This window comes from Anguilla anguilla, chromosome 15 (genome assembly GCF_013347855.1).
Source record: "Anguilla anguilla isolate fAngAng1 chromosome 15, fAngAng1.pri, whole genome shotgun sequence".
Lineage (NCBI taxonomy): Eukaryota > Metazoa > Chordata > Actinopteri > Anguilliformes > Anguillidae > Anguilla > Anguilla anguilla.
The window spans coordinates 27,394,434-27,420,768 of NC_049215.1; the positions used below are offsets into that span (position 1 = coordinate 27,394,434).

General features: G+C 45.4%; 3 protein-coding genes across 7 annotated transcripts; 1 reads left to right on the forward strand and 2 right to left on the reverse strand.

Annotated features, from left to right (window-relative positions):
* Window positions 1-1,521: 1,521 nt before the first annotated feature.
* n6amt1 (N-6 adenine-specific DNA methyltransferase 1) lies at window positions 1,522-6,415 on the forward strand. Of its 4 annotated transcripts, none has more exons than XM_035393632.1 (8): window positions 1,540-1,634; window positions 2,573-2,632; window positions 2,725-2,955; window positions 3,263-3,349; window positions 3,951-4,041; window positions 4,880-4,963; window positions 5,189-5,330; window positions 5,662-6,415. In XM_035393632.1, exons 3-8 carry the CDS (start codon window positions 2,777-2,779, stop codon window positions 5,766-5,768), a joined length of 690 nt encoding a protein of 229 aa, XP_035249523.1. In that variant the 5' UTR covers window positions 1,540-1,634; window positions 2,573-2,632; window positions 2,725-2,776; the 3' UTR covers window positions 5,769-6,415. The 4 variants fall into 4 exon arrangements, with proteins under 4 accessions (XP_035249525.1, XP_035249523.1, XP_035249526.1 ...); XM_035393635.1 differs by having other exon boundaries at window positions 1,562-1,634; window positions 2,588-2,632; XM_035393633.1 differs by lacking the exon at window positions 1,540-1,634 and adding an exon at window positions 1,656-2,222.
* A 73-nt stretch (window positions 6,416-6,488) lies between these two features.
* gart (phosphoribosylglycinamide formyltransferase) lies at window positions 6,489-22,004 on the reverse strand. Its single transcript, XM_035393629.1, has 22 exons — window positions 21,618-22,004; window positions 20,028-20,177; window positions 19,451-19,546; window positions 18,880-19,054; window positions 18,483-18,594; window positions 18,245-18,313; window positions 17,691-17,816; window positions 17,420-17,507; window positions 16,801-16,886; window positions 16,394-16,562; window positions 15,786-16,017; window positions 14,714-14,808; window positions 13,411-13,520; window positions 12,878-13,076; window positions 11,799-12,050; window positions 10,876-11,028; window positions 10,357-10,560; window positions 9,781-9,933; window positions 9,277-9,407; window positions 8,674-8,815; window positions 7,786-7,901; window positions 6,489-7,315 (listed from the first exon to the last, which is right to left on the reverse strand). The coding sequence occupies exons 2-22, from the start codon at window positions 20,170-20,172 to the stop codon at window positions 7,118-7,120; spliced, it is 3,051 nt and encodes a 1,016-aa protein (XP_035249520.1). The 5' UTR covers window positions 20,173-20,177; window positions 21,618-22,004; the 3' UTR covers window positions 6,489-7,117.
* A 109-nt stretch (window positions 22,005-22,113) lies between these two features.
* LOC118214097 lies at window positions 22,114-25,670 on the reverse strand. Of its 2 annotated transcripts, none has more exons than XM_035393631.1 (5): window positions 25,462-25,670; window positions 24,836-25,100; window positions 24,362-24,628; window positions 23,696-23,848; window positions 22,114-22,669 (listed from the first exon to the last, which is right to left on the reverse strand). In XM_035393631.1, the coding sequence occupies exons 2-5, from the start codon at window positions 25,080-25,082 to the stop codon at window positions 22,500-22,502; spliced, it is 837 nt and encodes a 278-aa protein (XP_035249522.1). In that variant the 5' UTR covers window positions 25,083-25,100; window positions 25,462-25,670; the 3' UTR covers window positions 22,114-22,499. The 2 variants fall into 2 exon arrangements, with proteins under 2 accessions (XP_035249522.1, XP_035249521.1); XM_035393630.1 differs by having other exon boundaries at window positions 23,696-23,863.
* Window positions 25,671-26,335: the final 665 nt, after the last annotated feature.

A 26,335-nucleotide genomic window follows, 5' to 3' on the forward strand; every position in this document is an offset into this window, starting at 1 on the left:
ATGTAAAGCTACAGCCTGTTTAAGAGGTGCCACAGCTAGCACGGTGTGCCAGGGCCAGCAGCTGTTTCATGTTGTCTCTCTGTGGACAGGCCCACCTGGCACACCATTGCTCTTTGTTTGAGTTTGAATGAATGCTGGAGATCTGACCGTATCTATCTAAAACTGAGCCCTAAACCCATAACTTCAGTCAGCTTACCGACTCGACCAAAAACGTATAAATATGGCAATGCCACTTAAACTGAGCTAAACAGGCTGAACTGAGCACCGACAGCTTGACAAAACATGAAATGGAAAATCCACTCTATACCTGAACAAGCCTGAGCCCAGCTTTCTAGTAGACATTGGTATTGATTGGTCTCGTGAATCCATGACCAGTGGAGCTCAAAGGTCCTGTCAGATGCTACCACATTTCTCTCCATTCCAAACCAATACAATTAATTAAAATCATCCTAAAATAACACCAGACAATTTTAGATTTCATGAAGCCTCTCAGGCCACAGGACTCTATAACTACAGAATGTTAAATGGATATTGTCCAGTGCTATTCCCAATAGAACTCTCAACACCATGCAGACACTCTCCATATCCCTGTAAATTCACACCCAGATACAGTCTTCGCTTACCTCAACCACTCATTGATCACTCTGCAAAACCAATGGTAAGAAACTGAAACTATCTGCTTTATGAATTACTTCAAGGTTTTCAGATACAGTACAGTTCGCCTTTGTGTTAAAATTCCATAAATGCTTCATAACAATGGCACAGCGGTACCAAGCCGATGTGTCCAAACCTGGCTTTAGCTCATTGTGTGTGGCCCAATAAATCCAGTCCCTCTCTGAAAATCAAACAATGGCTAAATTAAAAACAAGCTTGTTTGCCTCTTTGCTCGGGGCTAAGCAACTTAATTGTTTTTACAGCTATGTCTTTATGGGTCCCTCTCCTATCTATAATTTGGGAGGAAAGAGTGTGAATGAACGATAATGTAATGAGTAATACTGAATCATAACTAGATCTATCTGTTCTTGCCAAACGTATCCTGAAACAATCAAAGGGTTAAGGCAGGCTGCAGGGGTGGCTGGAAGTCATGCATGTGGACACTGCCATCATGTCTGGCATATTTTGTGGACAGAAAATCAGCACGAGTCTGTATAACTACTCGCTGTCCACACATGTAATTCCATAATCAGGCAATTGCATGCACAGACTCCACTGAAAAGGCATGGCTGTAGCCATAACCATGTACTGTTGGTTGTAAAATACAACAATTTATGTTCCCATGTGCATTATAAGGCAGATTGTTGGTACTTTTGATCCTCAAAAAATGGAAAAGAAAACTTTATTTAAATAAATTAAAATCTGCTGACAATGCAATACATCAGAATAACCTTTAGAGAGATTGTGTGTTATATGACAGAGTTTACAACTGTACTCCGGGTACATTATTTTAAATAAAACCGTTCAAACAGATTTCGCTTAGATTTTGGTAGTTTTACAATCAATGCTGAGAGGAAAGCGCAAAAACACCAACTACCATAATACACTTAGAGGAAAAAACCGGAAGCGGACGTTGCACTGCGTTTCACGTGTGTGATTCAAGAACTGGCGTGAATTTGACTACAAATCTTTCAACCATGGTACCTCTTTCTTTTTTCTTTAAGTAAAGATTTATTCGCGTTTCAGTTCCCAATTGTTATCTAATTATTGTATTGGAACGGCAGGATTATTAAGTGCTGGATACTCAGAGTTTTGTTATTGAATGAGTTTGCTTCAAATGAAGCTTGCTGGGTAGATAGACTGCTATTAACACAGCTAGTGACTAACTTAGCTGTGTTATTAGTGAATAGCCAGGTAGTTAATGTCATCCCTTTAAACAACGTCTATTTTTTAAACTTATCTATAGAAGGTGTCGGTTACGTACGCGCTTTGTAGAACACAAAGCGCATAACGTAGTAAGGCTTCTGTTGTGGCTAGTTAATTACATTAAGACATGTCATTGATGTATTAGTTACTGTGGGGACCCTGCAAAATGTTTATCGTCTGCATTAAGCCACATAACTTTTAAATTAGACTCAGTTATCTGATTTCTTTCGTCCCATGTCAGTCAATCATTAGAGCGGAGCTAGCTAGCTATTGCATTATTCTTCTTTAGAACAAGGTTTGGACTCATTTAACACGCTACCAGGCGTCAAAAATAGAGTAGATGTTCTAAACTAAAATCCACGGTACGTGCGAAATGACCGTAAACAGTCTGACTTTTCACGTTTAGCAAAATTCTATGCCTGGAGATTTAATCGCTAGTAATTTGACTAGTTAAACGGCGGTTAGTTCAGAAAGTCCAAAGCAGTAGAAAGCCGTAGTCAGTTTCGTTTGAAGTGGGACCACCCACACTTTGCTTGGTTTTATGTTTCGGATGATTTGCATCATTAAAACGTTGTTCGCAAGATAAATAAAATAGACTACAGGAGCTAATATGTGATTATAAACCCGGACACAGTTTCTTTCAATACAAACATGAGCTTAGCAACTTCTGTTTTTGACCACCATGTAACGATTACGTTCTATTAATTATTAGCCTTGACCAAAACAGAATCCTGGCACCCGTTCGACACTATCCAATATGGAACCAAATAAGGTAACCAAAATTTAGAGTAAACTCCTGGTCCTATTCTAGGCCACATTTTTTTTTATGTTCAATCTCCATTTTGTTACTCTCTTCCATTTTAGGAATTGAGTGGAAAGCACCATTCTTCGCAGGGCTGTTGCGTCTGACCATCCTATGCCCGGTTTACTGCCTCCCCTCCCTGCATCAGTCCACACCGCTGTCAGGATGATCCCTACCCCTCTGTACTCACATGCTGGGCGTGGCCCCTTTTCTGAAGTCTACGAGCCCAGCGAGGATTCCTTCCTGTTGATGGACGCTCTGGAGCAGGATGCCGATAGGCTGAAGCAAATTAAGTGGGTGGTTTAATGCCTCAGTCACCAGTATGCCCCCTGGACATAACACCAGTTATGCGTAGGGCTTTTGCACAAAAGCATATGCAGGAGAGGGCACATACAGATTAAATTTTCCAAATTGAGATGTATCTCAGAACCATTTAGCCTAATATCAGTGTGGACGGAACCATGCAGCCACTGAACTGGCAACCAGTTTCCTTTAGAAGTTGCGATGAACGTTGAACTGAAGTACAGGAAGCTGACGGGCTCCTGGTGGCAATCAGTCTGTCACTGCTCCACACTTAAAATAAACTATCTTTGTCTGCAGACCGTCCATTTGTCTGGAGGTGGGCAGCGGTTCTGGTGTGGCGTCTGCCTTCCTGGCTTCCATAGTTGGACCTGAAGCTGTGTGTCTGTGAGTACTGTGAGAGGAACAGGTGAAGCTGTGTGTCTGTGAGTACCGTGAGAGGAACAGGTAAAGCTGTGTGTCTGTGAGTACCGTGAGAGGAACAGGTGAAGCTGTGTGTCTGTGAGTACCGTGAGAGGAACAGGTGAAGCTGTGTGTCTGTGAGTACCGTGAGAGGAACAGGTGAAGCTGTGTGTCTGTGAGTACTGTGAGAGGAACAGGTGAAGCTGTGTGTCTGTGAGTACCGTGGATGCCTTTTAAACATCTGGCCAGGGACAGCAGATGAAAACTAGCCTTCCAGGCTAACTCTGGCTCATTTACAGTTTGACTGTTGATTGGTGTGCATTGTCCCTGAAAAATAAACCAATAAAATAAAAAAATAAAAAGTAGCAGGTGAAGATGTGTGTCTCAGCATCACCCTATTACTGTGGAATTGCCCTAATTATAACGAATGAGGTGAGTCTGTGTGCCTCAGTATTGTACTATATTCAGAGATGAGGCTGTGTTTCTGCAAGCCCTGGGGCCTTTACTGCTGCTGCTGCTTCTGGACTCCTCTGTTCCCTGCTGGCAGTTTGTGTGTTGCAGTGTAAGTTTGCTTTGTCTCACGCAGCTGTACGGACGTGAACCCCGCAGCAGCCCAGTGCACTCTGGAGACTGCGCGCTGTAACGGCATCAGCCTGCAGCCTGTCGTCACGGACCTGGTGAGGAACACGCGTCCATCCTCTCCCTGAACTCTATGGTCTCGCCATCTGTCCTGTCCTGTTTCTGCTCTGGGCCTCGTTTATTGTTCAGCCTGTTCACGCATTCAGAGCGTTTCATTTGTCCACAGACGTTCTGTGCTACATATGGTTGAGCAAGCTCACATGATGCTATTCGCAAAGTATCAAGTTTTCAGATTTGCCATTGATTGTTTGTAATGGGAAGTAGAGCGAGAAAATGATTATTACCAGCGGCAACCGCAGCGTCTCCATTTGCCTTGGAACCTGTACAAACGGTTGTTTACTGCGGAATCCCCAGTCCCTTGTGTGTCCAATTCGTGCAGTTGGAACACTTGCAAGAGTCAGCTTTGCAACCTCTTCCAAAACGCTTTAGGATTCTTCAGACTTGGACGCTGTTTTGGTTTCATGTGCCAGAGTAGGAGTTATAGTCAGCTAGTCTCCAGTACAAATTAGTGAGACACGTGCTAGGACCCTAACTGCCCTGAGCTGTCAGTCTCTCTTCATTGTTTTCTGCTCATTTTCTACCCAACAGTGACCCTACATAGTTTCCCTTCCTCTAGACTTATCTACTCCTTATCTCATTCCGGTACTGTTGCTGTCTCTTACACACAGGGATTTTTTTTAAAACTATTGACTCTGGGTCTTCTTATGGTGGCATTAGCTTCTTGGTGATCTAAGCTGTGATCTTGGGATTAACAGTTCTGAGTGAAGTTACTTGAATTCATCTGTTGTTACACTTGCTCTGTCAGAAGAGCGTTAGGTTGCATAGTAATGTGTAATTAATTTCAGTGTGAGACTTTGTCTTTTGTTCTGGTTTCAGGTGCACAGTCTCCTGCCAAGGCTGTGTGGAAAGGTGGAAGTAATGCTCTTCAACCCCCCATACGTAGTTACCCCTTCAGAAGAGGTAACCCTCCACCCCCCTCCCCCAAATTAAGGGTGTGTCACACTTACTGTGTGATATTCCAGCTACTGTGCAGTATTGAACCTTTTTAAGTTAAGAATTGTAAAGGCGTACCAAGCACTGCGGTGAATTAGGACCTCCCTGTCCCACCTGATGTAATTTATATCTATAAATATTTAGAATGATGTTATGTGGGGGAGCTTTGAGTCCAACGCATTCTGTCTCCAGATTGGCAGCTGTGGCATTGAGGCTGCTTGGGCTGGAGGGAGGCGGGGCCGAGAAGTGATGGACAGGTTTTTCCCATTGGTCCCACAACTGCTGTCCAGTCAGGGGCTGTTTTATTTGGTGACCATTGCAGAAAATGACCCAGGTGAAATACTTCTTTTTGTAAAAATGTATATAAAAATAAAAACTTAGTGAATAAATTAATAAATCACACAAAACTGTTTGACCATTTACTTGTAGACAGACAATGTTTCCATCCAAACGGGTTCTTCGTCAGGTCCAAAGTTCCAGTTTGGACTGAAATGTTTGTCTGCTAGTAAATGGTGAAATGCAGTTTTGTGAGCAATTTTTTCATCTCTGTTTATTTTTCATTACCAAGGACCTGTTTAGATGTGTGTGCATAATCATTTAATCCTAAAAATAAATCCTTTCACTTGATGTTTGAACGCATAGTGATTCCCGTCTATCCTCCACAGAGGAGATCATTCAGCTGCTGGGCCAGTCTGGCCTGCAGGGGGCAGTATGTCTGTCCAGACGTGCTGGAAGGGAGAGCCTGTCCATACTACGCTTCAGCAGAACCTGAACCAAAACCGCCACATCGTCCTCGCTCCAGGGCCATACGAATCGCCAGGCAACCACATCTGTCCGGCGACACATCACTGACCTATCCTGAGAGCCAGTGGTAGAGTGCACCGTCTGACCTGTAGAGGGAGATGCGGAGCATCTTGGAAGACTCTGCAACTGGGCGCATTACACAACACCAATCTCTAAAGATGGTGGAACAGGGCTGCCCAACCCTGCTCCTGGAGATCTACTGTTCTATAGGTTGTCATTTCAACTCTAACTTGGCCACCTGATTCTACTAATTAGCAGCTCAACAAGATCTCTAGCTGCTGAATGAGGTGTGCTTTATTAAGGCTGAAATGGAAAAACTACTGGACAGTAGATCTCCAGAAACAGGGTTGGGCAGCTCTGGTGTAGAATAATGGTCAATATGACTGATTACTGTACCTAACTGCTGTGGATCAGCGAGAACGCACACAGTCCAGCTAAAAGCACTTCTCCGTACTGGACTATGCAGTGACTGGACTCAGCTGTAGCCTTTTCAGAGCTGTGACCTTGCATGAGAAGGAACTGAGCAACAATTTCAATGTTCTGTTGGGTTTTGCATCAGCTGAAATCCTGGGCTTTGTTCTTTTTGTACTGAATAAAGTGAAATGAATCCTTAAATGTGAGTGTAGAGAAAATGGGAACAATATTATTATGCAAAGGAGGATTAAGCACACCACAAAAAACATCTTTGAACACTGAACGTATTTAAGGCAAGGGACAGCCAGAAAGACAAGCTTTCCAGTTACATGCTGTAAACAGTCCCTGGAAAATTGATAAACATTTTCCTGATGCTAAAGCCACTTTGTACTACAACTAGATCGACCCCTTCGGTGCTTGCAGTGAAACATTTTCATGCATCTCATTGACAAGAAGAATCATACAACAAATTTACAAGTACTAGCAGAACATTCTTTGTCTCACACCATGTGAATACTTTCAGTGAAGGTTTACTTGGAATGTCCTGATTGGCTGATCTAAATGGACAAGGCTGCAGTGCTGGAAGGCGGTCTTAATTTTATACAATTCTAATGTTAGCGTCCCAGTAAATTGGTAGCTGCTGCTGCGGCGGCCATTCCAGTTAGCTTTAAAAAGAGGGTTTGGGCAGACTGACATACTGACTCACAGTTGGCAAACTATGTAAACAAAATACAGATAGAACTGTCTTAGCCCCATTTTATTAACCATAAAGCAAAGGTTTGATGGATCTCTTGCCGCATAGGAACCAGGTGTGGTTTTGAGTTGGTCACATTTTTAATCTGGAGCCTAAATCTGGTCACGGTGTGGACATTGGGTAAGCACACATCCCAGGGCAGAGGGGGTTTACTCCTGCTCTGCCAGTTTCCAGATGATACGCCCATCCTCCCCCAGCCTCACTGCCCCACTGGCCACCAGCTCTAGGGCTGCTGGGAAGGCACGGTGCTCCGCCTCCTTTATACGCTCTGATAGGCTGTCTTCGGTGTCATTCACCAGCACTGGCACCGCCTCCTGTGCAATGATCGCACCTGCGTCAACTTCCTCCTGTAAAGAGTGTAGTCAATGCCGTTCAATTAAAACCCTTAAAACAACTTTCACACCATTATACTGATTAATCATGAGATGGTCAACAGCAGCATTTTACAGAAACCAAACTCTAAGCAGCCATATTGGTCCGGAATTACTGGTGGTATGAAATGACTGTATACAGGGGCGACTGTGCTAAATCCCACAGAACATTGGGCATTCCAAGCAGTCTTCATTCTTGACATTGAGTATAATGGCCAGACCTTTCACTGTGTATATAAAGATGAAGAAAAAATTATGAATTATGATCACTTAAAAGGAGAGAATTGACAGTGCCCTTTTACATAACATGAGCTCAACGATAAGTGTGAGAGTGAAGAATATAGAACGTGACTCGCATGAAATACTGGACACTCAACAAAAAAAAAAAGTAAAAGCGGATCTTGGGGAAACCCTGGCCCGGAGGAAGTGTGCGGAGCCGGACTCACAGCCACAAAGTGGACGGTGCAGCCGGAGACCCTCGCCCCGGCCTGCAGAGCCTGCCGCTGGGCGTGCACGCCCTTAAAGGAGGGCAGCAGAGAGGGGTGGATGTTCAGCAGCTTCCCTGGGAAAGGAAAATGTCAACGTCCATAATTCCGCTCCGCTCACTGTGTCTGACACTGCAAGGGGAATTTACTGTATTACAGGCATATTACTGTATCGCGCCACCTCTTCCAGGCATGTTTTCACATGTACATCTTTTTAAAAGAACTAAACTCAGTTCTCACTTCTGAAGTGAGCCAAAAAATGAACCAGCTGCAAATTAACTCTGTCTTTTTTTGTGTTCACTCTAAGTGAATTCAGCTCTCTTTCTGATCCACTTCAACATTGAGATCTCAAACCACTTGTTCACACAACAGCTCCTTTAGTACTCAGACCTCAGTGTTGTAACAGGTCAACCCCTGCTCATGATGCACTAAGTGGAATGCAAAAATGGCAAAAAGATTAAAATGCCCTAACAGAATGCATACCTAAATATAGGTGGGCATTTGCACCATTACGACATAAAATTGTCATGTATTTTTATCTTTTTGCTGTCAATGGATACTTATGCACCATGCATGTAAACCCCTAATTATGGGTAATATTATTCAAGATGGCCTCTGCAGATGTGCTTATCATTTGGTTCTGCTACATCACGAGGAAGCTGATGCAAGAGCACAGGTTTTTTCTGACCACACAATCCCCCAAACATCACCAGCAGCCATTCTCCTGGAGCTGTTCGGTTTGTTTTATAGGACCGGGTGGTAGTCCACTAGAGAGGTGGAAACAAACTTAAGTGTGAAAAAAACACCCTCAGTGTTAATGTGGGTTTGACTTCGCCCGAGGTGCAGTACCACTCCACTTCCTCACGAAGGCGCCAGTGAGGATCCTCATGAACCCAGCGAGACAGACGACCTCCACGCCGAACTCCTCCAGCACGCGGTCGATGGTGCTGTCAAACTCCGACCGGCTGCCGTACAGTTTGTGGTCCACCACCTGACGGGAAATGAACGCACGCGTTGCGGCAGGGCCCGGGTAATTTAACTGAACATTACACAGCGGCCCACTGAGCGCGGCGGGGCAGCCATTGGTTTCAGATGATGTGTGACAACAGAAAAGCAACATGCGGGAGGGGCGGAGATCTCCGTGTTAGCCCTGCGGCTGATACCACAGAGTCAGTCAGTTCCATTTCAGCAGTAAAAATGACAGAATTTTAAAAATTATAAATACAAAAATTTAAATCCGCTGAATGAACTCTATGCTGAAGACATCAATACACACAAGAGAGAAATGAGGGAAAAAGAATCAAATGGAGACTACTGTAGCATAGCAGATCAGGGCAGCAGCAGTGGAACTGACATACGGATGGCAGTAAACAGAAGAGACGGGGGGCGATGAGCAGACACTGGAGGGCTGGGAGAGAGGAGCGCAGCCGCAGGGTGGGGAGGGACACTCACCCGGGTCTGAATGCCAGCCAGAGAGGCCCTCTTCAGCCCCAGGACGCCGGGCCTGTTCGAAATGACCACCACAATCTCCGCTGCACTGGAGGGTTTCTTCACCTGTTCAATCAGGGCCTGCAGGTTTGTCCCTAGGACACGGACAAGGAATATCCAGAACACTGAGTGAGCAAAAGTCTCTGAATAACCTGACTGACCATTTGAAGAGTAGGTTTTCTGGAATGTTTTTTCAAAATTCAAAGTGTTCTAGAACTCCATTAGTGATTGTGACATCACCAATATCACCATAATCACATATTTGAGATCTTACACCTCAAAGGGATGAACTATACACCTGCATTTTATTGTACATTGCTTCAGATAAAAGCATTTGCCAAATTAATGTAACATAATGTATTTGTAATCTCGCATGGAAAAGACATCTGATCAGCATTAGTGGTAAATGGTGTGTTCAGATCTATCAGCCAGTGCAGACATTCCAGGTGAGTGAGGATGAGTAGCTACCTGTCCCAGAGATGAGCACCGCCACCTTGGTCTTCCTACGGGAGGCCCGGTCTCCGTGCTCGGCCCCGTTCTGCGGGGCACTAGTGTTGGGGGAAGGATTTGGCCCTATCCTGAGGCTGTGCTGCAGATTCCGGATCACCACTGGTTCCGCCCCTTCACAGAAACACCAGCCAATCAACTACAGATTTCTTTTTTAACACACGCATACACACGTGCACACCTGACATGACTCACAAAAAACTGAAATGCCAAACATAAATATGAAATGCCATTTCACAAAACGAAACGAGTGCTTTACTCCTTTACTAGATGTACTGATCATCTCCTGGGATGTGTGGTTGCCCTGGAGATGGGTCACACACTACATCCCTCCCAAAGAAGGGAAAAGAAAGGAATGCACACTAACCCATACTAAAAAGACAGTAAAATGTGTGGCTCTCCAGGAACGAAGCTGTGGACCCTGCACTAACCCCCTCTCCTCCCACAGTGTGCTGGTTTGTGCATGTTACTCACCTGGCAGCCCAGTTACTTTGTGTGTGTGTTGAGACAGAGCGAGAGAGAGAGAGAGCTTCTCACCTGGCTGTTTGTGCGACAGCGAGCCCACGATCCAGGCCTCCTCCTGGGCCTGCACCTGCCTGAGGACCCGCTGGGCCTCCTGCCGGCTCACCACCAGCACCGCGCCCAGCCCGCAGTTAAACGTGCGCCCCATCTCCTCCTCCGAGAGACCGCCCTCCCGCTGCAGCCAGGAGAACACCGCCGGGATGCTCCAGCGAGAGGCGTCTGCAGGGGCCGCGACAAGCCCGTGTCACTCGTAACCACGGACACAGGACACACCTACCTGCCACACCACTCTCTGATACTGCTCACAGGAGACAGATCTGTTACAACCTAGCTGAGATTTACCAGAAGGAAGGAGCTCAAATGTAATTCTGAAATATACTTTCGTGAGTGATGAATGAAAGCCCAGCATAGCTAAACAGAACTGCAGAAGGTTCCGGGCATGATTCATTCAGAGTGCTGAATGACAGCTTTTGGCTTTGGACTGAAGCAGGCAGCCTCCGATGGGGGCTCAGATGGGGGGGAGGGGGGGATTACCCAGGTCAACGGCCAGCTGTGGAGGCAAAACACGGGGGATGTTCTCCAGCAGACCGCCGCCCGTGATGTGGGCGTAGGCCTTCACGGCCCCGCTGCGCAGGATTGGCTGGAGGAGCCGGCTGTAGATCTTTGTAGGAGTGAGCAGCACCTCGCCTGCCAGAGAGGAGAGAAGACTCACTCAGGCCAGAGGACTCAAAGACAGAGGAACACTAAACTATAATCCTCAAAAAAAAAACTCTGAAAAGTGAGTAAAAAGTGCGGCACCAAGGAAAAAGGCCATGGTATTCTGCCTCCTTGTGGGAAAAAAAGGATAAAAAGCCTTTATTGAATGGGCTAGAACAAGGCAAAAAAAGACAGAGACAAGGCCTTCATCAGGGTTGTAAAGACAATAGGTGGCATGCAACTTATACAAGCCACACCTAATACATTCCACATGTGTATCTAAAACATAAGGGGCTATAGAGAACCTACAACATATACAAGAATAGGAGGACATCAATCTCACACACTCAAATTTAAACAGATTTGAACAAAAACATGCAATGAAAAAGGTGTATCTGCATCAAAAATACATAGAGGCAGCAAAAGATACACTATGAGACCCCCATAAGCACAAAAGTCTAAGGAATGGCAAATAATAAATCTCATAATTTACACCAGGGAAAAGTGGTGGCATTAAGTGTAACAATCCAATATGTCTCTCTTTGAAGGAGTATCTACATATCAGCACCCCTGGATATAACTTCAAGAGCTACAGCTCCCAGCGAATCATTATCGAGTGTTCACCCAATTTAACAACAAATTACTCTCTCTCCCTGGAGCCTTATAGCGTTTGATGTTTGAAGGGGTAAAGCTAGCGAGCACAATCAGCCGTCTGAGAGACAGAGTTTCTCCTCTGTAGGCCTGGCTAAGGAGGCACATACCCACGGTCTGTCCAGGCTTCCCAAACGGGGCGGGACAGCTGTACTGCAGGCCACTTCTCTCCAGGACCTTCCGCACCAGGCTGAATCCGTTGCTGTGCACGCCGGAAGAGGCCACCCCGATGAGCAGGTCCCCCTCCACGATGTCCCCCAGGCGGGGGAGGAGCCTGTCCCGCTCCGCCGCCCCCACGCAGAACCCGGCCAGGTCGTACTCCCCAGGGCCGTACACCCCCGGCATCTCGGCGGTCTCCCCCCCTGAGAGCGCACACGTTGGGACAGACCCGTCGTCAGGCGCATAACCTCCCCCACATTTCAGCCATTTCAGTCATTTTACACACACAGTGAAAATTACCCAGCTCTACACAGCTACTGCAAATGTCTCAGCTCGGCTCAAAATACCATGCGACTAAAACCATAATACTGTGCCGGCAAACTGAAAACGCTTTGCGTGGCAAGCAATTCTAATGAAAATGCAAACAAATAAGTAAATAAATACCTATCATCGCACACATACCTCCAGTTTTTATATTTCAGTTATTTACACACATTGGAAATTACTGCAAACATGTCATAACAAAAATAAATTGGGTCAAAATAGCACACGACTATAAATACACGAGTAAAAATAATAAATAAATAATGCTTTGTGTGACAAGCAAATCCAATCAAAATGCAAATAAATAACTATGCACACAAAAGAGCAAGATGCCTACGGCCAGTAATGGAGGGATCATTGTGAACAAAATTAAACAAATGAAATCAACACCCCTGAAATTAGTTTTCAGTTGTAAAGTTGTAAAAGACTGGTCATGTTCTCTCCCTATAAACCCAAACAAATAGCACCTCAGCTCCTCTTGAGCTCAGTTAAAGTCTTGGTTGGTTCCATGAGAAGGGTACGGAAAATAAAACTAAATCCAAATACGATGTAAAGCTGAAGCCATAACCTCCCAGGAGGAAATAAGCCCTAATACTAGGCTTTTACTCAGTTTAATTCCTGATGACTCCAGGCCAGAGATGTGTTTCATGAAAATTTGGTGCTGCTCTGTTCTACTCTTCAAGTTAAACCTAAGAGGACCTCTCACCCAGCAGAGCACAGCCAGCCATGCTGCAGGCCTGTGCTATTCCACCAATCACAGAGGAGGCCACTCCCACATCCAATCGTCCGCAGGAAAAGTAGTCCAGGAAGAAGAGAGGCTCCGCCCCCTGCGCCAGCACGTCGTTCACACACATGGCCACCAGGTCTTGACCCAGAGAGCTGTGACGTTCACACGCCTGGGCAATCTACAGACATGACACACGACAGTGATCTGCAGAAGCAACACACCTCTGCATGACATACAGTGTTGATTCATAAACACTGTGACATTGTAGAAAGGCCCAGTCATGGACAAACACTGTAGCTCCATTGGTTTTCATCTCTCCAACACACCTTCAACAAAAGATGATCCATCTTCTTCAACCAGACTTTTTCCACTTACCAGACAGTCAAAGAGATCGCTTGGCAATCCTTCTAGCAATCCCATTCAATTCACCTACACGCTCTGACCTAACCATCAGATGAACCTGTGACAATACAGTTCCCGTTATCTGAGTAGAAGGCTCCTTATGAATGTACCTTGAGCTTGGTCCCAACTCCATCAGTCCCTGAGACCAGGATGGGGTCTCTGAATCCCGCAGCTTTCAGGTCAAACAACCCTGCAAATCCACCCAGCTCTGCACTGCATCCTGCACAAGCCAAAGACAACCGCACTTAGATTCACCTGTGACATCAGAGGAAAAAACTCAGTGTTTACATTACAATTTTGGACTCTCAGAACTAATACCACTCTTAAGACTGCCACTGGCTCACTACGGCCAGATGTGCATTCTTCTTTTGTCACGCTATACAAAACCCGTTCCTCCAGGTTTGCGTGCCTTGTCGGCTCAATTCCGTCAACATTTTACTCTGCATGGACTGTGTCGACTGGGGATGGTTTCAAGCTGTAATCACATGTAGAAAAATTGTAATTTCCTTTTTGCTCTGTTGCCAATTAATAAGAGTACTGTTTACAGTGCTTCGACATATGGACTTGCTGTCAAACTGACTGGGCCTATTAGCAGATCTATAGAAATGCAGATTTTAATAATGGTGTTGAAAATTATGACTTAAAAGATTTATAATTGTACAGCATGATCAGCAATTTCAGCTTGTGATGAATGAATGGACCTTTTTGTTAAACTAAATAAGGTAATTAGGTTCTTATAACCCCAATGGACATTTAAATTGGACACTGCCAAGTAATTATAATCATTTTAAACTTCCTGAGGGGGAAATGGATTTAATATTCAGTTTAGGTGTTTGGGAAGGGTTGAGTTAGATTGTCTGACAGCTTCTTGAATTTTACAATACAATTCAAACTCCATACTATAGGTCTCAATATGGCAAGCAAACTAACTACTACTGGTACTGCCATATTTGTCCATACTTAAGAGTTAAAATGGATCCAAAACCCAAACTATAAGGATATTCAGTACTTGTACTGAGCAAGAGCATCTTAAACAGGTAGCGAATAACAACAAAGCCAAATCACATTATACTATGTTAAGAAAAGTGAAAACACAACAGAGGAAACGTTAATGGCTTTTCACAGTATGCACAAATATGTCCATTAATATCAGCTTTAGCATCATGTGCCTGATGCAGAGAATGAATCAGATTTTATAGTGCATCACTACAGATTTTAAAAGAAGAGGTTTTTACAGATTTTTACAGCAAGCGTGTTTTAGTACAGTAGTATATTTTTGTCCATCGTACTACAATCTTTACAATGGCTTAAGGCCATTGGCCAGAATCAACCAGACTACCGCTGCGCCTGTTGCAGGAACGCCTGAGACAGAAGCCAAGCGCCCTCCCTCCGAGAAGCCTCCAGGGGGCGTACCTGAGCGGGACGTGGCTTTGGCCAGGGGTTTGATGGCGTCCACCAGCTGGTTTCCTGCCGCTATGTCCACCCCGCTGTCTTTGTAGGTCAGACCCCTGCGGAGAGCGGAAACGGGAGGGGTCAGTGAGTGTAATCCTACGGCTCCTACGCTACGGGGGACAGAGGATGCCGCTTCGCTCACGCGCTTTTACACTCGTTTTTCAGCCTCTTCGGCCACTGGGGTTAAATCACATTTCGCGGCTCAGTCAAGTGGAACCGGTAATGTTCCATTTCGGTGTGTTTCCGGTGTGTGTGGCACCAAGAGAGAGAGCTGTGGCCATCGTGCAGGCCTAGACACCAGCCATTTCGTGGTGAAAATCGTATCTGAAGTCTACTGGTAAACATGGAGTGGCTGATTTTTTATTTATTTTTTTCAGGCTGGTTTTAACATATTTCTGCAGTGAGTGAAACTCCTCCGTGCAAATGCACAAAGTCCCCAGACTTTCACTCTCCTTTCCAACAAATTGTGGTGAGAAAGATGACCGGCTACAAAAAAATAAATAAAAACCAAGAAACAAATCAGAATGTATGGATGCTAGTGTTTTATTGAATGTTCCTTTGCAATAAATTCATCGCATGATCGAAGTACAGACACAGAAATGATTTTAACATTGACAGTACGATACAGCCTGCCTTTGCCAATGGCTACCTACAACCCACTATCCCATGGGACCATCAACATCCTCCATCCCCCTCCATCACCCTCAATAAACAACAGGACTAAAGACTGACTGCACAACTTATAGAGATGGGTTGTCTTTTTAACCTTTCGAAGAGTAGGTTTTTCAGAATGTTTCTTCAAAATTCGAAGTCAATGTTCTAGAACACCATTGCTTTCCAGCAGTGGTTGTTACATCAGCATTAGAATGTTCAGTTAAGAACATTCTAATCACATATTTGTGGATCTTCCACCTTAAAACGTTGTTGTTTTTTTATTTTAACTGTTTTTTTTTTTTTTTTTACAACACACCAAAATGGATTATAAAACTAAAACAAAGAGGCCAAACAATAAAGACCAGGCCCTCACACACACCTGGACCGGGTGAGGAAGGCGATGGCCCGGTGGCCGATGTCTCGGCGGAACACTGCCCCGGGGAAGCCCACGGCGGCCACGCCCTGGTTGGCTGAGCGAAGGGCGGTCTCCAGGCTCGGGCCCACCGCGGTAACGGTCAGGACACGGCCCCCGTTGGTCAGTACCCGCCCCTCCTTCAGTGCTGTCCCGGCGTGGAAGACCAGCAGGCCCTGTTCCCGAGCCTGTGACAGACCTGCACGGGACCCAAACAGATACGCTTTATCTGCGCAACACACTGGGCGCAAAGGAGCCAAAAAAAGACTTTGGTTTGAAGTAATCTGAGTAAGCCCATGTGACAGGGAGGAAGTGGAATAGAAAATGGGTCCCATTACTACCATGAAAAAAGAATGAAAAACATTATCGCAGCAGTCTGCTATAAAGTTTTCCTAATTGGGAGCACAGTAAAATGGTTACTGGAGGTATAATTTGGCTGTGGCCAGTGTAATTTGGAATTCTGCATCTCATAAAACAGAACAATTTTCTCTCTTAATGTCTCTAGATGTATAATGTGGAATTGCAAGGTTTGTGGAGTGTACCAGTGATAATAGGCACGAGTGAAATGCCGCTACCTGTGATTTCGACACCTTTCTTGTAGTCTCCTGGATAGCCGCCGCTAGCCATGACCACAGTGACGGCGGCGCTGTTGTCCAGCCAGCAGGGGGGGCTGGAGGCCAACTTGCCTTGCATCGTGTCCAGCAGAACCTCGTAAAGGTCGCTCTTCAGCAGGGGCAGCAGGACCTTAGCGGTAGCAGATCGGTGTTAAACGCTCAGTGCCCACGATGTCCAAAACAGAGCCCTATCTGCAATGTCTTGTGCCCTGTGTACTGTGTACAAGCATACTGTGTACTGTTTACGGCATGCCGTTTAGCATATGACACGCAGTATGTAAAAAATATCCTTCACACCATTTTCCAACCTTACTGTGGAAGTGTCATAAGACGTCTGAACAGAAAAGGCAGCTTGCTTCCCCGCTCACCTGGCACTCGGGGTCACCAAAGCGGCAGTTGTACTCCAGCACTTTCATCCCCTGCTTGGTCAACATCAACCCAGCGTACAGCACACCTACAGGGGGAGAGAGAGGGGGCAGTCAGAGTGCTACTGTCCAGAAAGGACACAGTGTGAGGCAGGGAGAGCAGGACTCTCACACTTACCCATACCAACAATACAAGGACCTTTCAGCACTTAAAGGTCCAATTCCACCAAATCGAGGACTGTACAAAGGGCTACACCAGGGGTTTCAAACTAAATTCCCAGGGAGACCGCAGTGTCTGTGGGTTTTTGTGCTTTCCTTTCGATCAGCTGCCAGCGAAAGCATTGACAACAAGGTGTGTGTATTCTTTAGCCAATCAACGACTTAAAATGAACCACTGGTGTTGAGAACGCCCCGAAAACCAGCAGACACTGTGTTCCTCCAGGGGTGAGTCTGACACCTATGGGCTACGTCATGGGTTTAATTATCAGTATTTAGATTATCAATAATGCAAAATGAAATGGCCTCAACTTCCCAGAAATCAAATGCTGCATTTGAACCAGCACTTTCAAACTCAATCCACACATTCACTGTGCCCGTCACCAGCTGTATGACCCTCACTCACCCACATAAGGGGCACCTTCCTCCCTCATTCCATCCACAGTCTTCTGCAGCACGGTCTCTTTGATCTGCTGGAGCATGTCCTCAGTCACCTGGACAGAATGAGAGAGATGGACACACGATGGTTCATTCCTAGCATCCCATGCCTGCTGTGCTGTGCTGGTGTACCTGTAGGCGTGGGCAGTAGCCCCTCTACAGACCTTCTGTTGTGAAGGTACACCTGCTGGGCTGGGGCAGTACACCTGTAAGGTGTGGACACTAGTCCCAGTACATACCTGTGGGGTGGGGCAGTAGGCCCCCATGCCTCCCGTGTTGGGCCCCTGGTCTCCGTCCAGCAGCCGCTTGTGGTCCTGCGCTGGGGGCATCGGGGCAACAGTGCAGCCATCGCTGAAGCAGAGACACTAGCAGAGACACACCGAGATCAGACAGCAGAGACACACTCCATGAATATCCATGACGGGACAACAGATAATAATCAGGGGTCACATCTGCACATGCCCAGTCGACCAGGGGTGCCACTGCTGCACCATGAGACAGAGAAATACTCTGATCTCATACTGGACAGTGTTACTGCAAATCACTGTACCCATGATTTCAGCCTGGTCCTGGGCCGTGTTATTTTATTTATTTATTTTAATGACTACTCTTTCCTTGTGATTGTTATTAGTGTGCTTTGCTTTTTTTAATTTAAGAGTGAGGCACTTCACATTGTTTTCTGTATGAAAAATTGTCATTATTATCTGGATATACTGCTCAAGAGCCCTCAGCATTCCTGTCTCACCTGAAAAGAGGCAATTACTAAATTAATAATCACGAAAAAAACACTCACAGATACTTCCTCTCCTTCCAGAAGTTCCTCCACCACAACAGTCTCCCCTGCAGAGCCAAACGCCTTGTCCTAAGAGTGAGACCAAAGAGAATTGAGCCAAAATGGACAACTTGGCCTTCTCAACACATCAAATAAGTGAACAGGAAATCCAAAATTTCCAGTGTGTAAGAGAGTTACAGGCTGAAAAGGGAGAGTTTCAAGTCTGTGAGGACTCTGAAGCAGAGAAGGGGGGGCTGACCTTCATGATATCCTGCACTGCTTGACAGGCCTCGTCCTTATCTCGCGCTACGATGACCCCCTTTCCTGCTGCCAGGCCACTGGCCTTCACCACCAGCGCGGGAAAGTCCGCCCTGCACAAGCACCAAGGGGTCAAAGTTGACTCTGACAAGTACAGTCCCCTGAATGACCGGTTCCTGACCAAAACCTCCACCCCCTTCCCCCTCCCAGCCTCCTTCACTAGCTGACTCGGCCCCACCCCAATACCCGCTTTTCTAACAGAAAACTCTTCTTGCCTTGAGTAACCCATCCAAAATCCCCCTGGATGATCCACACCTCTCGCCAACTGACCCCCTGTATGATCCACCCCTCTCCCCCTGACTGACCCCCGCATGATCCACCCCTCTCCCCCGACTGACCCCCGGATGAAGCAGCAGGCCTCTTGCGGGTCGGTGAAGGACCTCCAGCGTGCAGTGGGGATGCCGTGCCGCTCCATGAAGCTCTTGGAGAAGCTCTTGCTGGCCTCCAGCTGGGCGGCTTGGGCCGAAGGCCCGAAACATGGCACCCCTGCAGCCGTCAGGTCGTCCACCATCCCTGAGGCACAACAAGAAAGGCAGAGAAGGGGAGAGGGGAAGAGGGCAGCGAACGGACCCCGTCAGATTGTCGGGGCCACATGTTAATCCATCGATGCAAAAAGTCATCTCAATGCAGTTACTTTTTACCTGTTGACACAGAAAACTCCATAGACATGATCAGAAAAAAGGTTGTAGCGGTGAAACATGCCTAGATGCAATATGCTAACCTACACACAGTTTTGCATTGCTATTGGCTGAGGTTTTTTCAAGTGTGTTGATGCAATTTTAGTTGTACATAATTGACAGTGAGTAGACAAATTTTTCTTTTTGAGAGGTTTGGGCATTGATGGCTTTCCGTGGTACAAGATCCAACGGCAGGACTATGAAATGATGGGTCACAGAGTACGGTGCTCACCTGCAGCCAGGGGCACCTCTGGCCCCACAACCACCAGCCCCACGTTGTGATCCTTGCAGTACTGAGCCAAGATGGAGTGATTGCTCACAGACACCCCTGTGAAGACAGACAGAATGGTTCAAGGCACCAGCAGTGATGTCAGAGCACTTTACAGCAGGCACCGATCTGTAAAAAACCCAAAAGTCGAATACACTGGCCTGCATGACTGAAGACTTAGTGACATGCAGAGTCATTTGTGTCGCATGAGCAGACACATAAGGACTACCAGTGTGTTTCTCATGTGCACGGCCGCCCACCACAGGTGGAACATCCAGGTTCAAGTCCCCCCTCAGTATTTTGTTCCAATAAACCTGGATTTTCTAATAGGCACAATTCTTCAGCCAGGAAGCAGAAATTAATTTGCAAAATCATCTATCTGAGCTCATGGGTGGGAGAAACACATGGCAGGACATTTAGATTCTGACCCCTGAATTCCCCCCCCCACTCCCCTCCCCACCCCCCTCCCCCCACCTGCACCTCCCACCCCAAAACGCCCCCCCACCTGCCCACCCACCCATCCACCCATCCGTTGTCTTACCTGAGTTGGAGATTATTCCACAGTCTGCGGTGCCAGCATTTCCTGGGGCAACTAGAACCTGCTGCACATGAGGGGACTGGGCGAGCTTCCAGGCCAGGGCATGCTCCCGGCCACCGGAGCCAATGACCAGCACGCGCTCTGCCATGGCAACTGCAGGAAAAGTGTAGCAAACTCTCAGCCAACACCGGACAGAAGAACAAGCTCGTAGTGCACGCCATCATATCTCTGAGCACAGAATCCCCCCATCGTAAACTTGCAGCCTAACACTGACCTGAGCAACAAACACTGACTCCCCAAGCTCTCTTCATTAATCTCTGAGACAAGTAGTTTAATTGCATGCAACACTGACCTATGGATAGGGGTGCATTGCGATTGAAGGTCCATTACAGCCACAGCAGTGAATAACAGTTGACCTTTGATAAAGACATGTGCTCACACCCCTGGACAGTAAAGCTGTCATTGTACTTCAGGGCCTCTACACCCACAAACAAAGCACCCTTTTCCAATTAGCTGCCATTTGCACAAAGGCCATGCTCAACTCACTATACTTTCCCTGATGTAGCCATGCACCTACACTAATGGTTCCTGCAGCATCAACTCAGCAATCATTCATGGCAACCTTTTGCGATAGCTATGAAAGGTGACATTACCTACATTAGTTCCTTCCACCACTGTTCCCTTGGTTTAGTCGAAAGAGAGCGCACAGTAGACGGACAGTATTCACTGGTACGTACAACATACACATCTTCGCACGTCGGCTTTTAGAACTTTTAAGTACATTTAACTAAGTACAATGTTGCGATCTGTAATTCAAACTTGCATCACTTTTCGAACATCACCAACCCCCTAATTATCCCACAAAGCAAATAAACCTCTGGTCGAGACATAGACCACCCGACCTTTCGTCCATTAACTATAGATATCTCCCGGATTCACCCAGAGGTAAATCAGTGAGTTGTGAAATCTGTCTGCGAGCACCACACTGTCACAGTCGTTTACCCAGACAGCGTGCATTGCAAAAAAGCTAATTTGTTAAAGATGCACATGGTTCCTAATTAACTCGCTCATGTGATTCGAGGTTACACAAGGTACTGAACATGATTCTAAGTAGCAATACAGACAAACGAAATCCATTTCATCATCTTGATAGGAGTGCAAGTCAAGTAGCGACTCTGCACAAGCAAGGACACATTTGACGTCCACATTATAGTAACAGCAGCTGTTGTTCTAAGAAGCTGACACAATTTCAACGACCCATGTTGCAGAATTCGTGAACCATCCTATTGCTAGCTGATTGGATTGGTAGCCTAAAACAACATTGCTAAATGCAAAAAGAATTAATAGGTTGAACGTCAATCCAACTATCACGCTCAGTTAAAATACTGGTTGGAAAGAAAACTGGAGAACTAGCAACTAATGTTTTGTATTGTGTACACGTTTCAGAAGCGTTTCTTCACCCTCTGAATTTAGTCCGCTTTCGGGTGCGGACCAGCATGGACTTTAATAGGACTAATTAACTAACACACAAGAAATCCATCCAAATAAACTCATGTTTTTTTCTGATAGACAGGTCTGAAACCTGCATCTTACCTTAGCGGAGTTGTCCCGAATGACCCGAGTTGATCCGAGGGGATTTGCGAATAGGGCTTTAGGTGCAGATGTACTACCTCCCCCAGCAGCTGGTAAATGCAGCGTAAAGTAGGATGCACGCGGGCTAAGGAAGAACGGAGTTGTTCACCACGTGGGTCAGCTTTCACGCGCGTAAACAATCGTTACGTTAATGAAAATTAAGTGGAGTTACTGAAACTATTTAAATGATTGCCAATCTGGAATATGAGAAATACAATGCTCTTTTTTAATCCTGTAAAACTTTTGGTAACTTGTGAATTTTCGTCAGGCGACGCAAAATTCGAAGCGTATTCACTGACAAGTATATAGTACGCATCGACTGAAGTATAGACACAATGGATTGAATGACCCGATCATTTGCTTTACAAATCAGGAAATGTTTAGATTTCTCAGCAACTTGTTTCCGTAAAACCAAAAAAACTGTCTGATGGCATGATGGGAAATGTAGTTTAAAAAGTCTTCGTCTAGAGTGTTTATTCAGTAATTAGCTTGTTTACATTACATTGGATGGAACAGAGACAGCAGTGGGGGTACTTAGTTTAAAACTAAGGAAAAACATTGTTCAGCGCAATTTTGAGGTATTTCACAACTGCCCACTATGTTTGGATATTTGTAACACTGAGATGTGGTTGAGGGTTCAACATAGATATCAATTTAGTTGTTTATGAAGAGTACCAATGTGTCTTCAACTGGAGTCAGAGGCCCCATCCGCATCACCCAATGTGACTGTCCTCTCACAATACATTCAGGTCAGGTGACCAGTCCAATCACTGGCAGGTACAATCATGCCACAGGTAAGGGCCATATCTGTTAACTGACAGAGTAATAAACATTTGAGTCACATTACAGCAGGGGTACATCAGGGGCTTGGAGAAGCTTGTGTCCCACGTCAGAGTCTCTGACAGCAAAGAGAGAAACACCAGACTGGTATGCTGCTGGAATCACGATGTGGGTCATTTTCGGCTGTTCTTCATCCTCACACTCTTCTTCACAGCACATCTGCCTCACTTGGCCTGTGGAAGTGCAGAGACAGACAAGTACTTTAAGGAAAATATGCACAGATTAGGGATGTTATTATAAATATGTATGCTCAAAATGTAACCGATACAGCAAAAATATATATACTGTACATATGAAGTAAGTATGACTGTACATGAGCCAGTATATATCTACACACATTCTAGTGGTGTAACTTTCACGTAAATACAGCTACCAGTGACACATAATCATACTGAATACAGATACTAACAATGTAATACACAGCTGATTACACACAGACACTGATGATGCAATGTCACTTAACAATACAACTGGAGAAACTATATTTTGTTTTTGCACTGAGCCATACCTTTGGAAGTCTATTTTCATTCCAAGGTACAGTGGCATCTTTTCATGAAAATGTACATACAAATTCAAGGAAACTAAGAAGCAAAAAAAAATTAACTCAGTTTTTCTGTCCTTTTTGAAGTCAGATGACTCAAAATTAATCTTGTATGTGAATACATTATTTTCATTTAGGGTATACGTAAGTATAAATGAACTAAATTCAAATTTATCTTAAAGTCTCCAGATATATACAAAATAACTATACATATAGATACAGAAAAGTACACACAGCGTACTTGCGATTCATTTTTGGTTCCCTGTAACAAAATTATATTTTGTAAAGATGCTGTAGTTTTCACAGCAAGAAGGTACTGGGTTTGTTTCCCGACCAGGGCCTTTCTATGTGGAGTTTTCACATTCTCTGTGTGTTTCCTGTGGCTACTCCAGTTTCCTCCCACAGAACAAAAACATTCAGTAGGCTAATTGGAGACTAAATTGCCTGTAGGTATGAGTGTGTGAGTGAATGGTGTGTGTGTCCTGGCTGCGACTTGTCCAGGGTGTATTCCTGCTCCTTGCCCAGTGCATGCTGGGATAGGCTCTAGCCCCTCGTGACCCTGACCAGGAACAAGCAGGTTAGACACTGGACGGATGTAGTTTTCAGCCGATAGCAGAAACATGAATAGATGATTAGGGGGTGGGACCACTTTACTGACCTTCAACATCCAGGGTGTTCCAGCGTGGGTCAGACTGACCCTGTGTCAGCACAGACAGTTGGGTGTCACCTGTCAATCTTTGCAGCACGTCCTCCCGGCGAATCAAAAGCACTGACTCACTGCACAAACGCTGGAGCACCACCTCTTCACTCACTGTGAACAAACAATCTTCCCATAGAACTTTGACTGAACATATGCAAACAAAACCAAGAAATTTTTTTTAAATAAAAGTCTGCCATGGACAGAGCTTATTTAGCATATTTAGCATATTTTGCCACAAACTTAATTTTGACTGTGCTTTACAGTCGGCTAGCTTACAAGGAAATTAGCCAAACATATTAGCATTGCAGACTGTTTAAATTATTCATAATTGTTCTGCTTTGAAAGTGCAAGGATCATATATTCACAAACAAAACAAGTTCTTCTCAGGCACATGAGAATTGTAGTTTATTTTATTGAAAAATATACACTGAATATAGTATGCCTACATCAATACACAGAGAGCATGCTATGCAAACTGGAAACACTACAGTTGTAGTGGAAAGGCAATTCAAGGCTGATCATTGGACTTGTGACCCCTAATTTCCAGTCTCTTCACAGATAACCACATAAATGCAGCTCCTGGGGGGGGGGGGGGGGGGGGGGGGGCGGGGCTCATTTACTCACCCACATCCAGAGGGTTTGTCATAAAGACAGCGTTAGGCCCCACCCCAAATATCAGCTGGTGATGCCAAGCGTCAGGGACCTCCTCTCCCTCAGGGACGGCCAGCTGCATGTTCATGGTGGCTACTGGTACAGCGCCCTTCCGGATCCAGTAGGCGAGCCAGGGAACCAGCTTCACCTGCCGGGGAGGGTGGAAGGCAAAGAACCGCCCCACTACTCTCCCATCGCTGGCCTGTTCTGCCCCGTCCAGGAGCTGTTGGTGTGTGGCACCTGGTCAGGAGGGGTGTAAACAGGGATGAACAGACACATGAATGCAAACGCAGTAAAGATACATTTTAAAAACACACACGTTAAACTTTGCTATCAGGTGGACAAGCCCGACCAAGCACTAGCTGCTGAACCCAATTAAGTTTATATTCCCCTGAAACTGTATTTCTCAGAGGAGTGATATGATTCAGAATCGGTGTAATACAGTACCTGCCTCACTACGAGAGAACAGATAGTCCGGCAAAGGCGCTTCATTCTTTCTTAATCGAGTTCGCACGCAGAAATCAGCGGTTTCAGGCGCTACGGTGACGCCCAGAGCCTGTAGGACGTCCACCACCGCAGTAGCACCGCACGCAGATGCCCCGATCTGAAGCGTTTGCCTCTCCACAGCTTCCCCAACCGACCACAGCATGGCGCTACAACCTCTCTTCTCATCGCCAGGGTGTGCTGTCTCCATGCTCAGCCGAGAGCCAGTCTGGACAGGACGGGACAGTGGGTTTGCTTGATTAGCGTGCTTCTCACATCCAGTTATACTGAGGTTTTTAATGCGTTTTATAGCACTGATGCTTTGTTAATCGTATATTCACATCTGTGAATCTACAAACGGCGTTACCATGGAACTCCCCGGTTATGCAGATAGGCAGTAAAGCGTGGCTATTTTTAGAAAGCATGCTTTATTTTCAGAACTTTTCTGCAATACACCACGAACTACTCGTTTTGTTTGCCATTAGCTACACGCGTGAACAAGATGGCAATTTATCTAGCGAACCAAACGCATTGTAAATGAACACCAATCCGTATCTTGAGATTTCTTCACCCGTGTCTCAACAACCAACCTTGCTAGCTATCTTTGTTATGCCGTCAAAACGTGTTCACGCAGATGTGATTCTGGACAGCACCACCCATCAACAATGCACGCAGTTAAGGACATTAATCCTAGAAAATAGTTTTCGAGACCCAATACCACAGGAGTCTGAGGCCAAAACAATGTAGTACCCAGACTTTTTGTATCTTGTGTTCGCTTCCTGTATGTAGGCTGCTGATACGCTTTGGTCAGAAACTCATTGGACATAAAAACTGGAATAACATCTTTTGATTGGACACAAACGTGACACTCACAAACAGCTGCAATGGAAAGCAGTTTCTTTGCGTAAGTAGGCAGTGTCTTAGGGTCATAAATGCAGCTGACGCTGGTATATTTCCGTGTATTTGTTACTGTATGTCTAAGAAGAACCTTTTAATACATTGCAATGACATTGATGCAATTAAAAAATTAAAAAATATATATTTTGCTCTTAAAACTCGTTTGCTCTGATGAGTAATATGTTGGGGAAAAATATAAACATACATTTTTTATGTTTTGGTGAAAATTTCTGAACATGTTGTAAAAATGCAACATTGTGCTTGAGTGATAGCAGAAATGGTCATTATGCTTCCCTCACTGAGTAATACTCAAAGACATAGTTGTGCTAGTTTTGAAGCTAAAACATAGTTAGTTCAGTTGTGATGATAACATAAGAAACACATGTTGAATTTTTATTCATATTTTACCCTTTAACTTCTCAAATAATCATATTTTTTGTATTCATATGACTCCAACTCTACGTAATCATTACATTACATTGCATTTATTTGGCAGACGCTTTTATCCAAAGCAACGTACAAAAAGTGCATTTCAAGGTCATAGACAACTGTTAAACACAGGTTCAG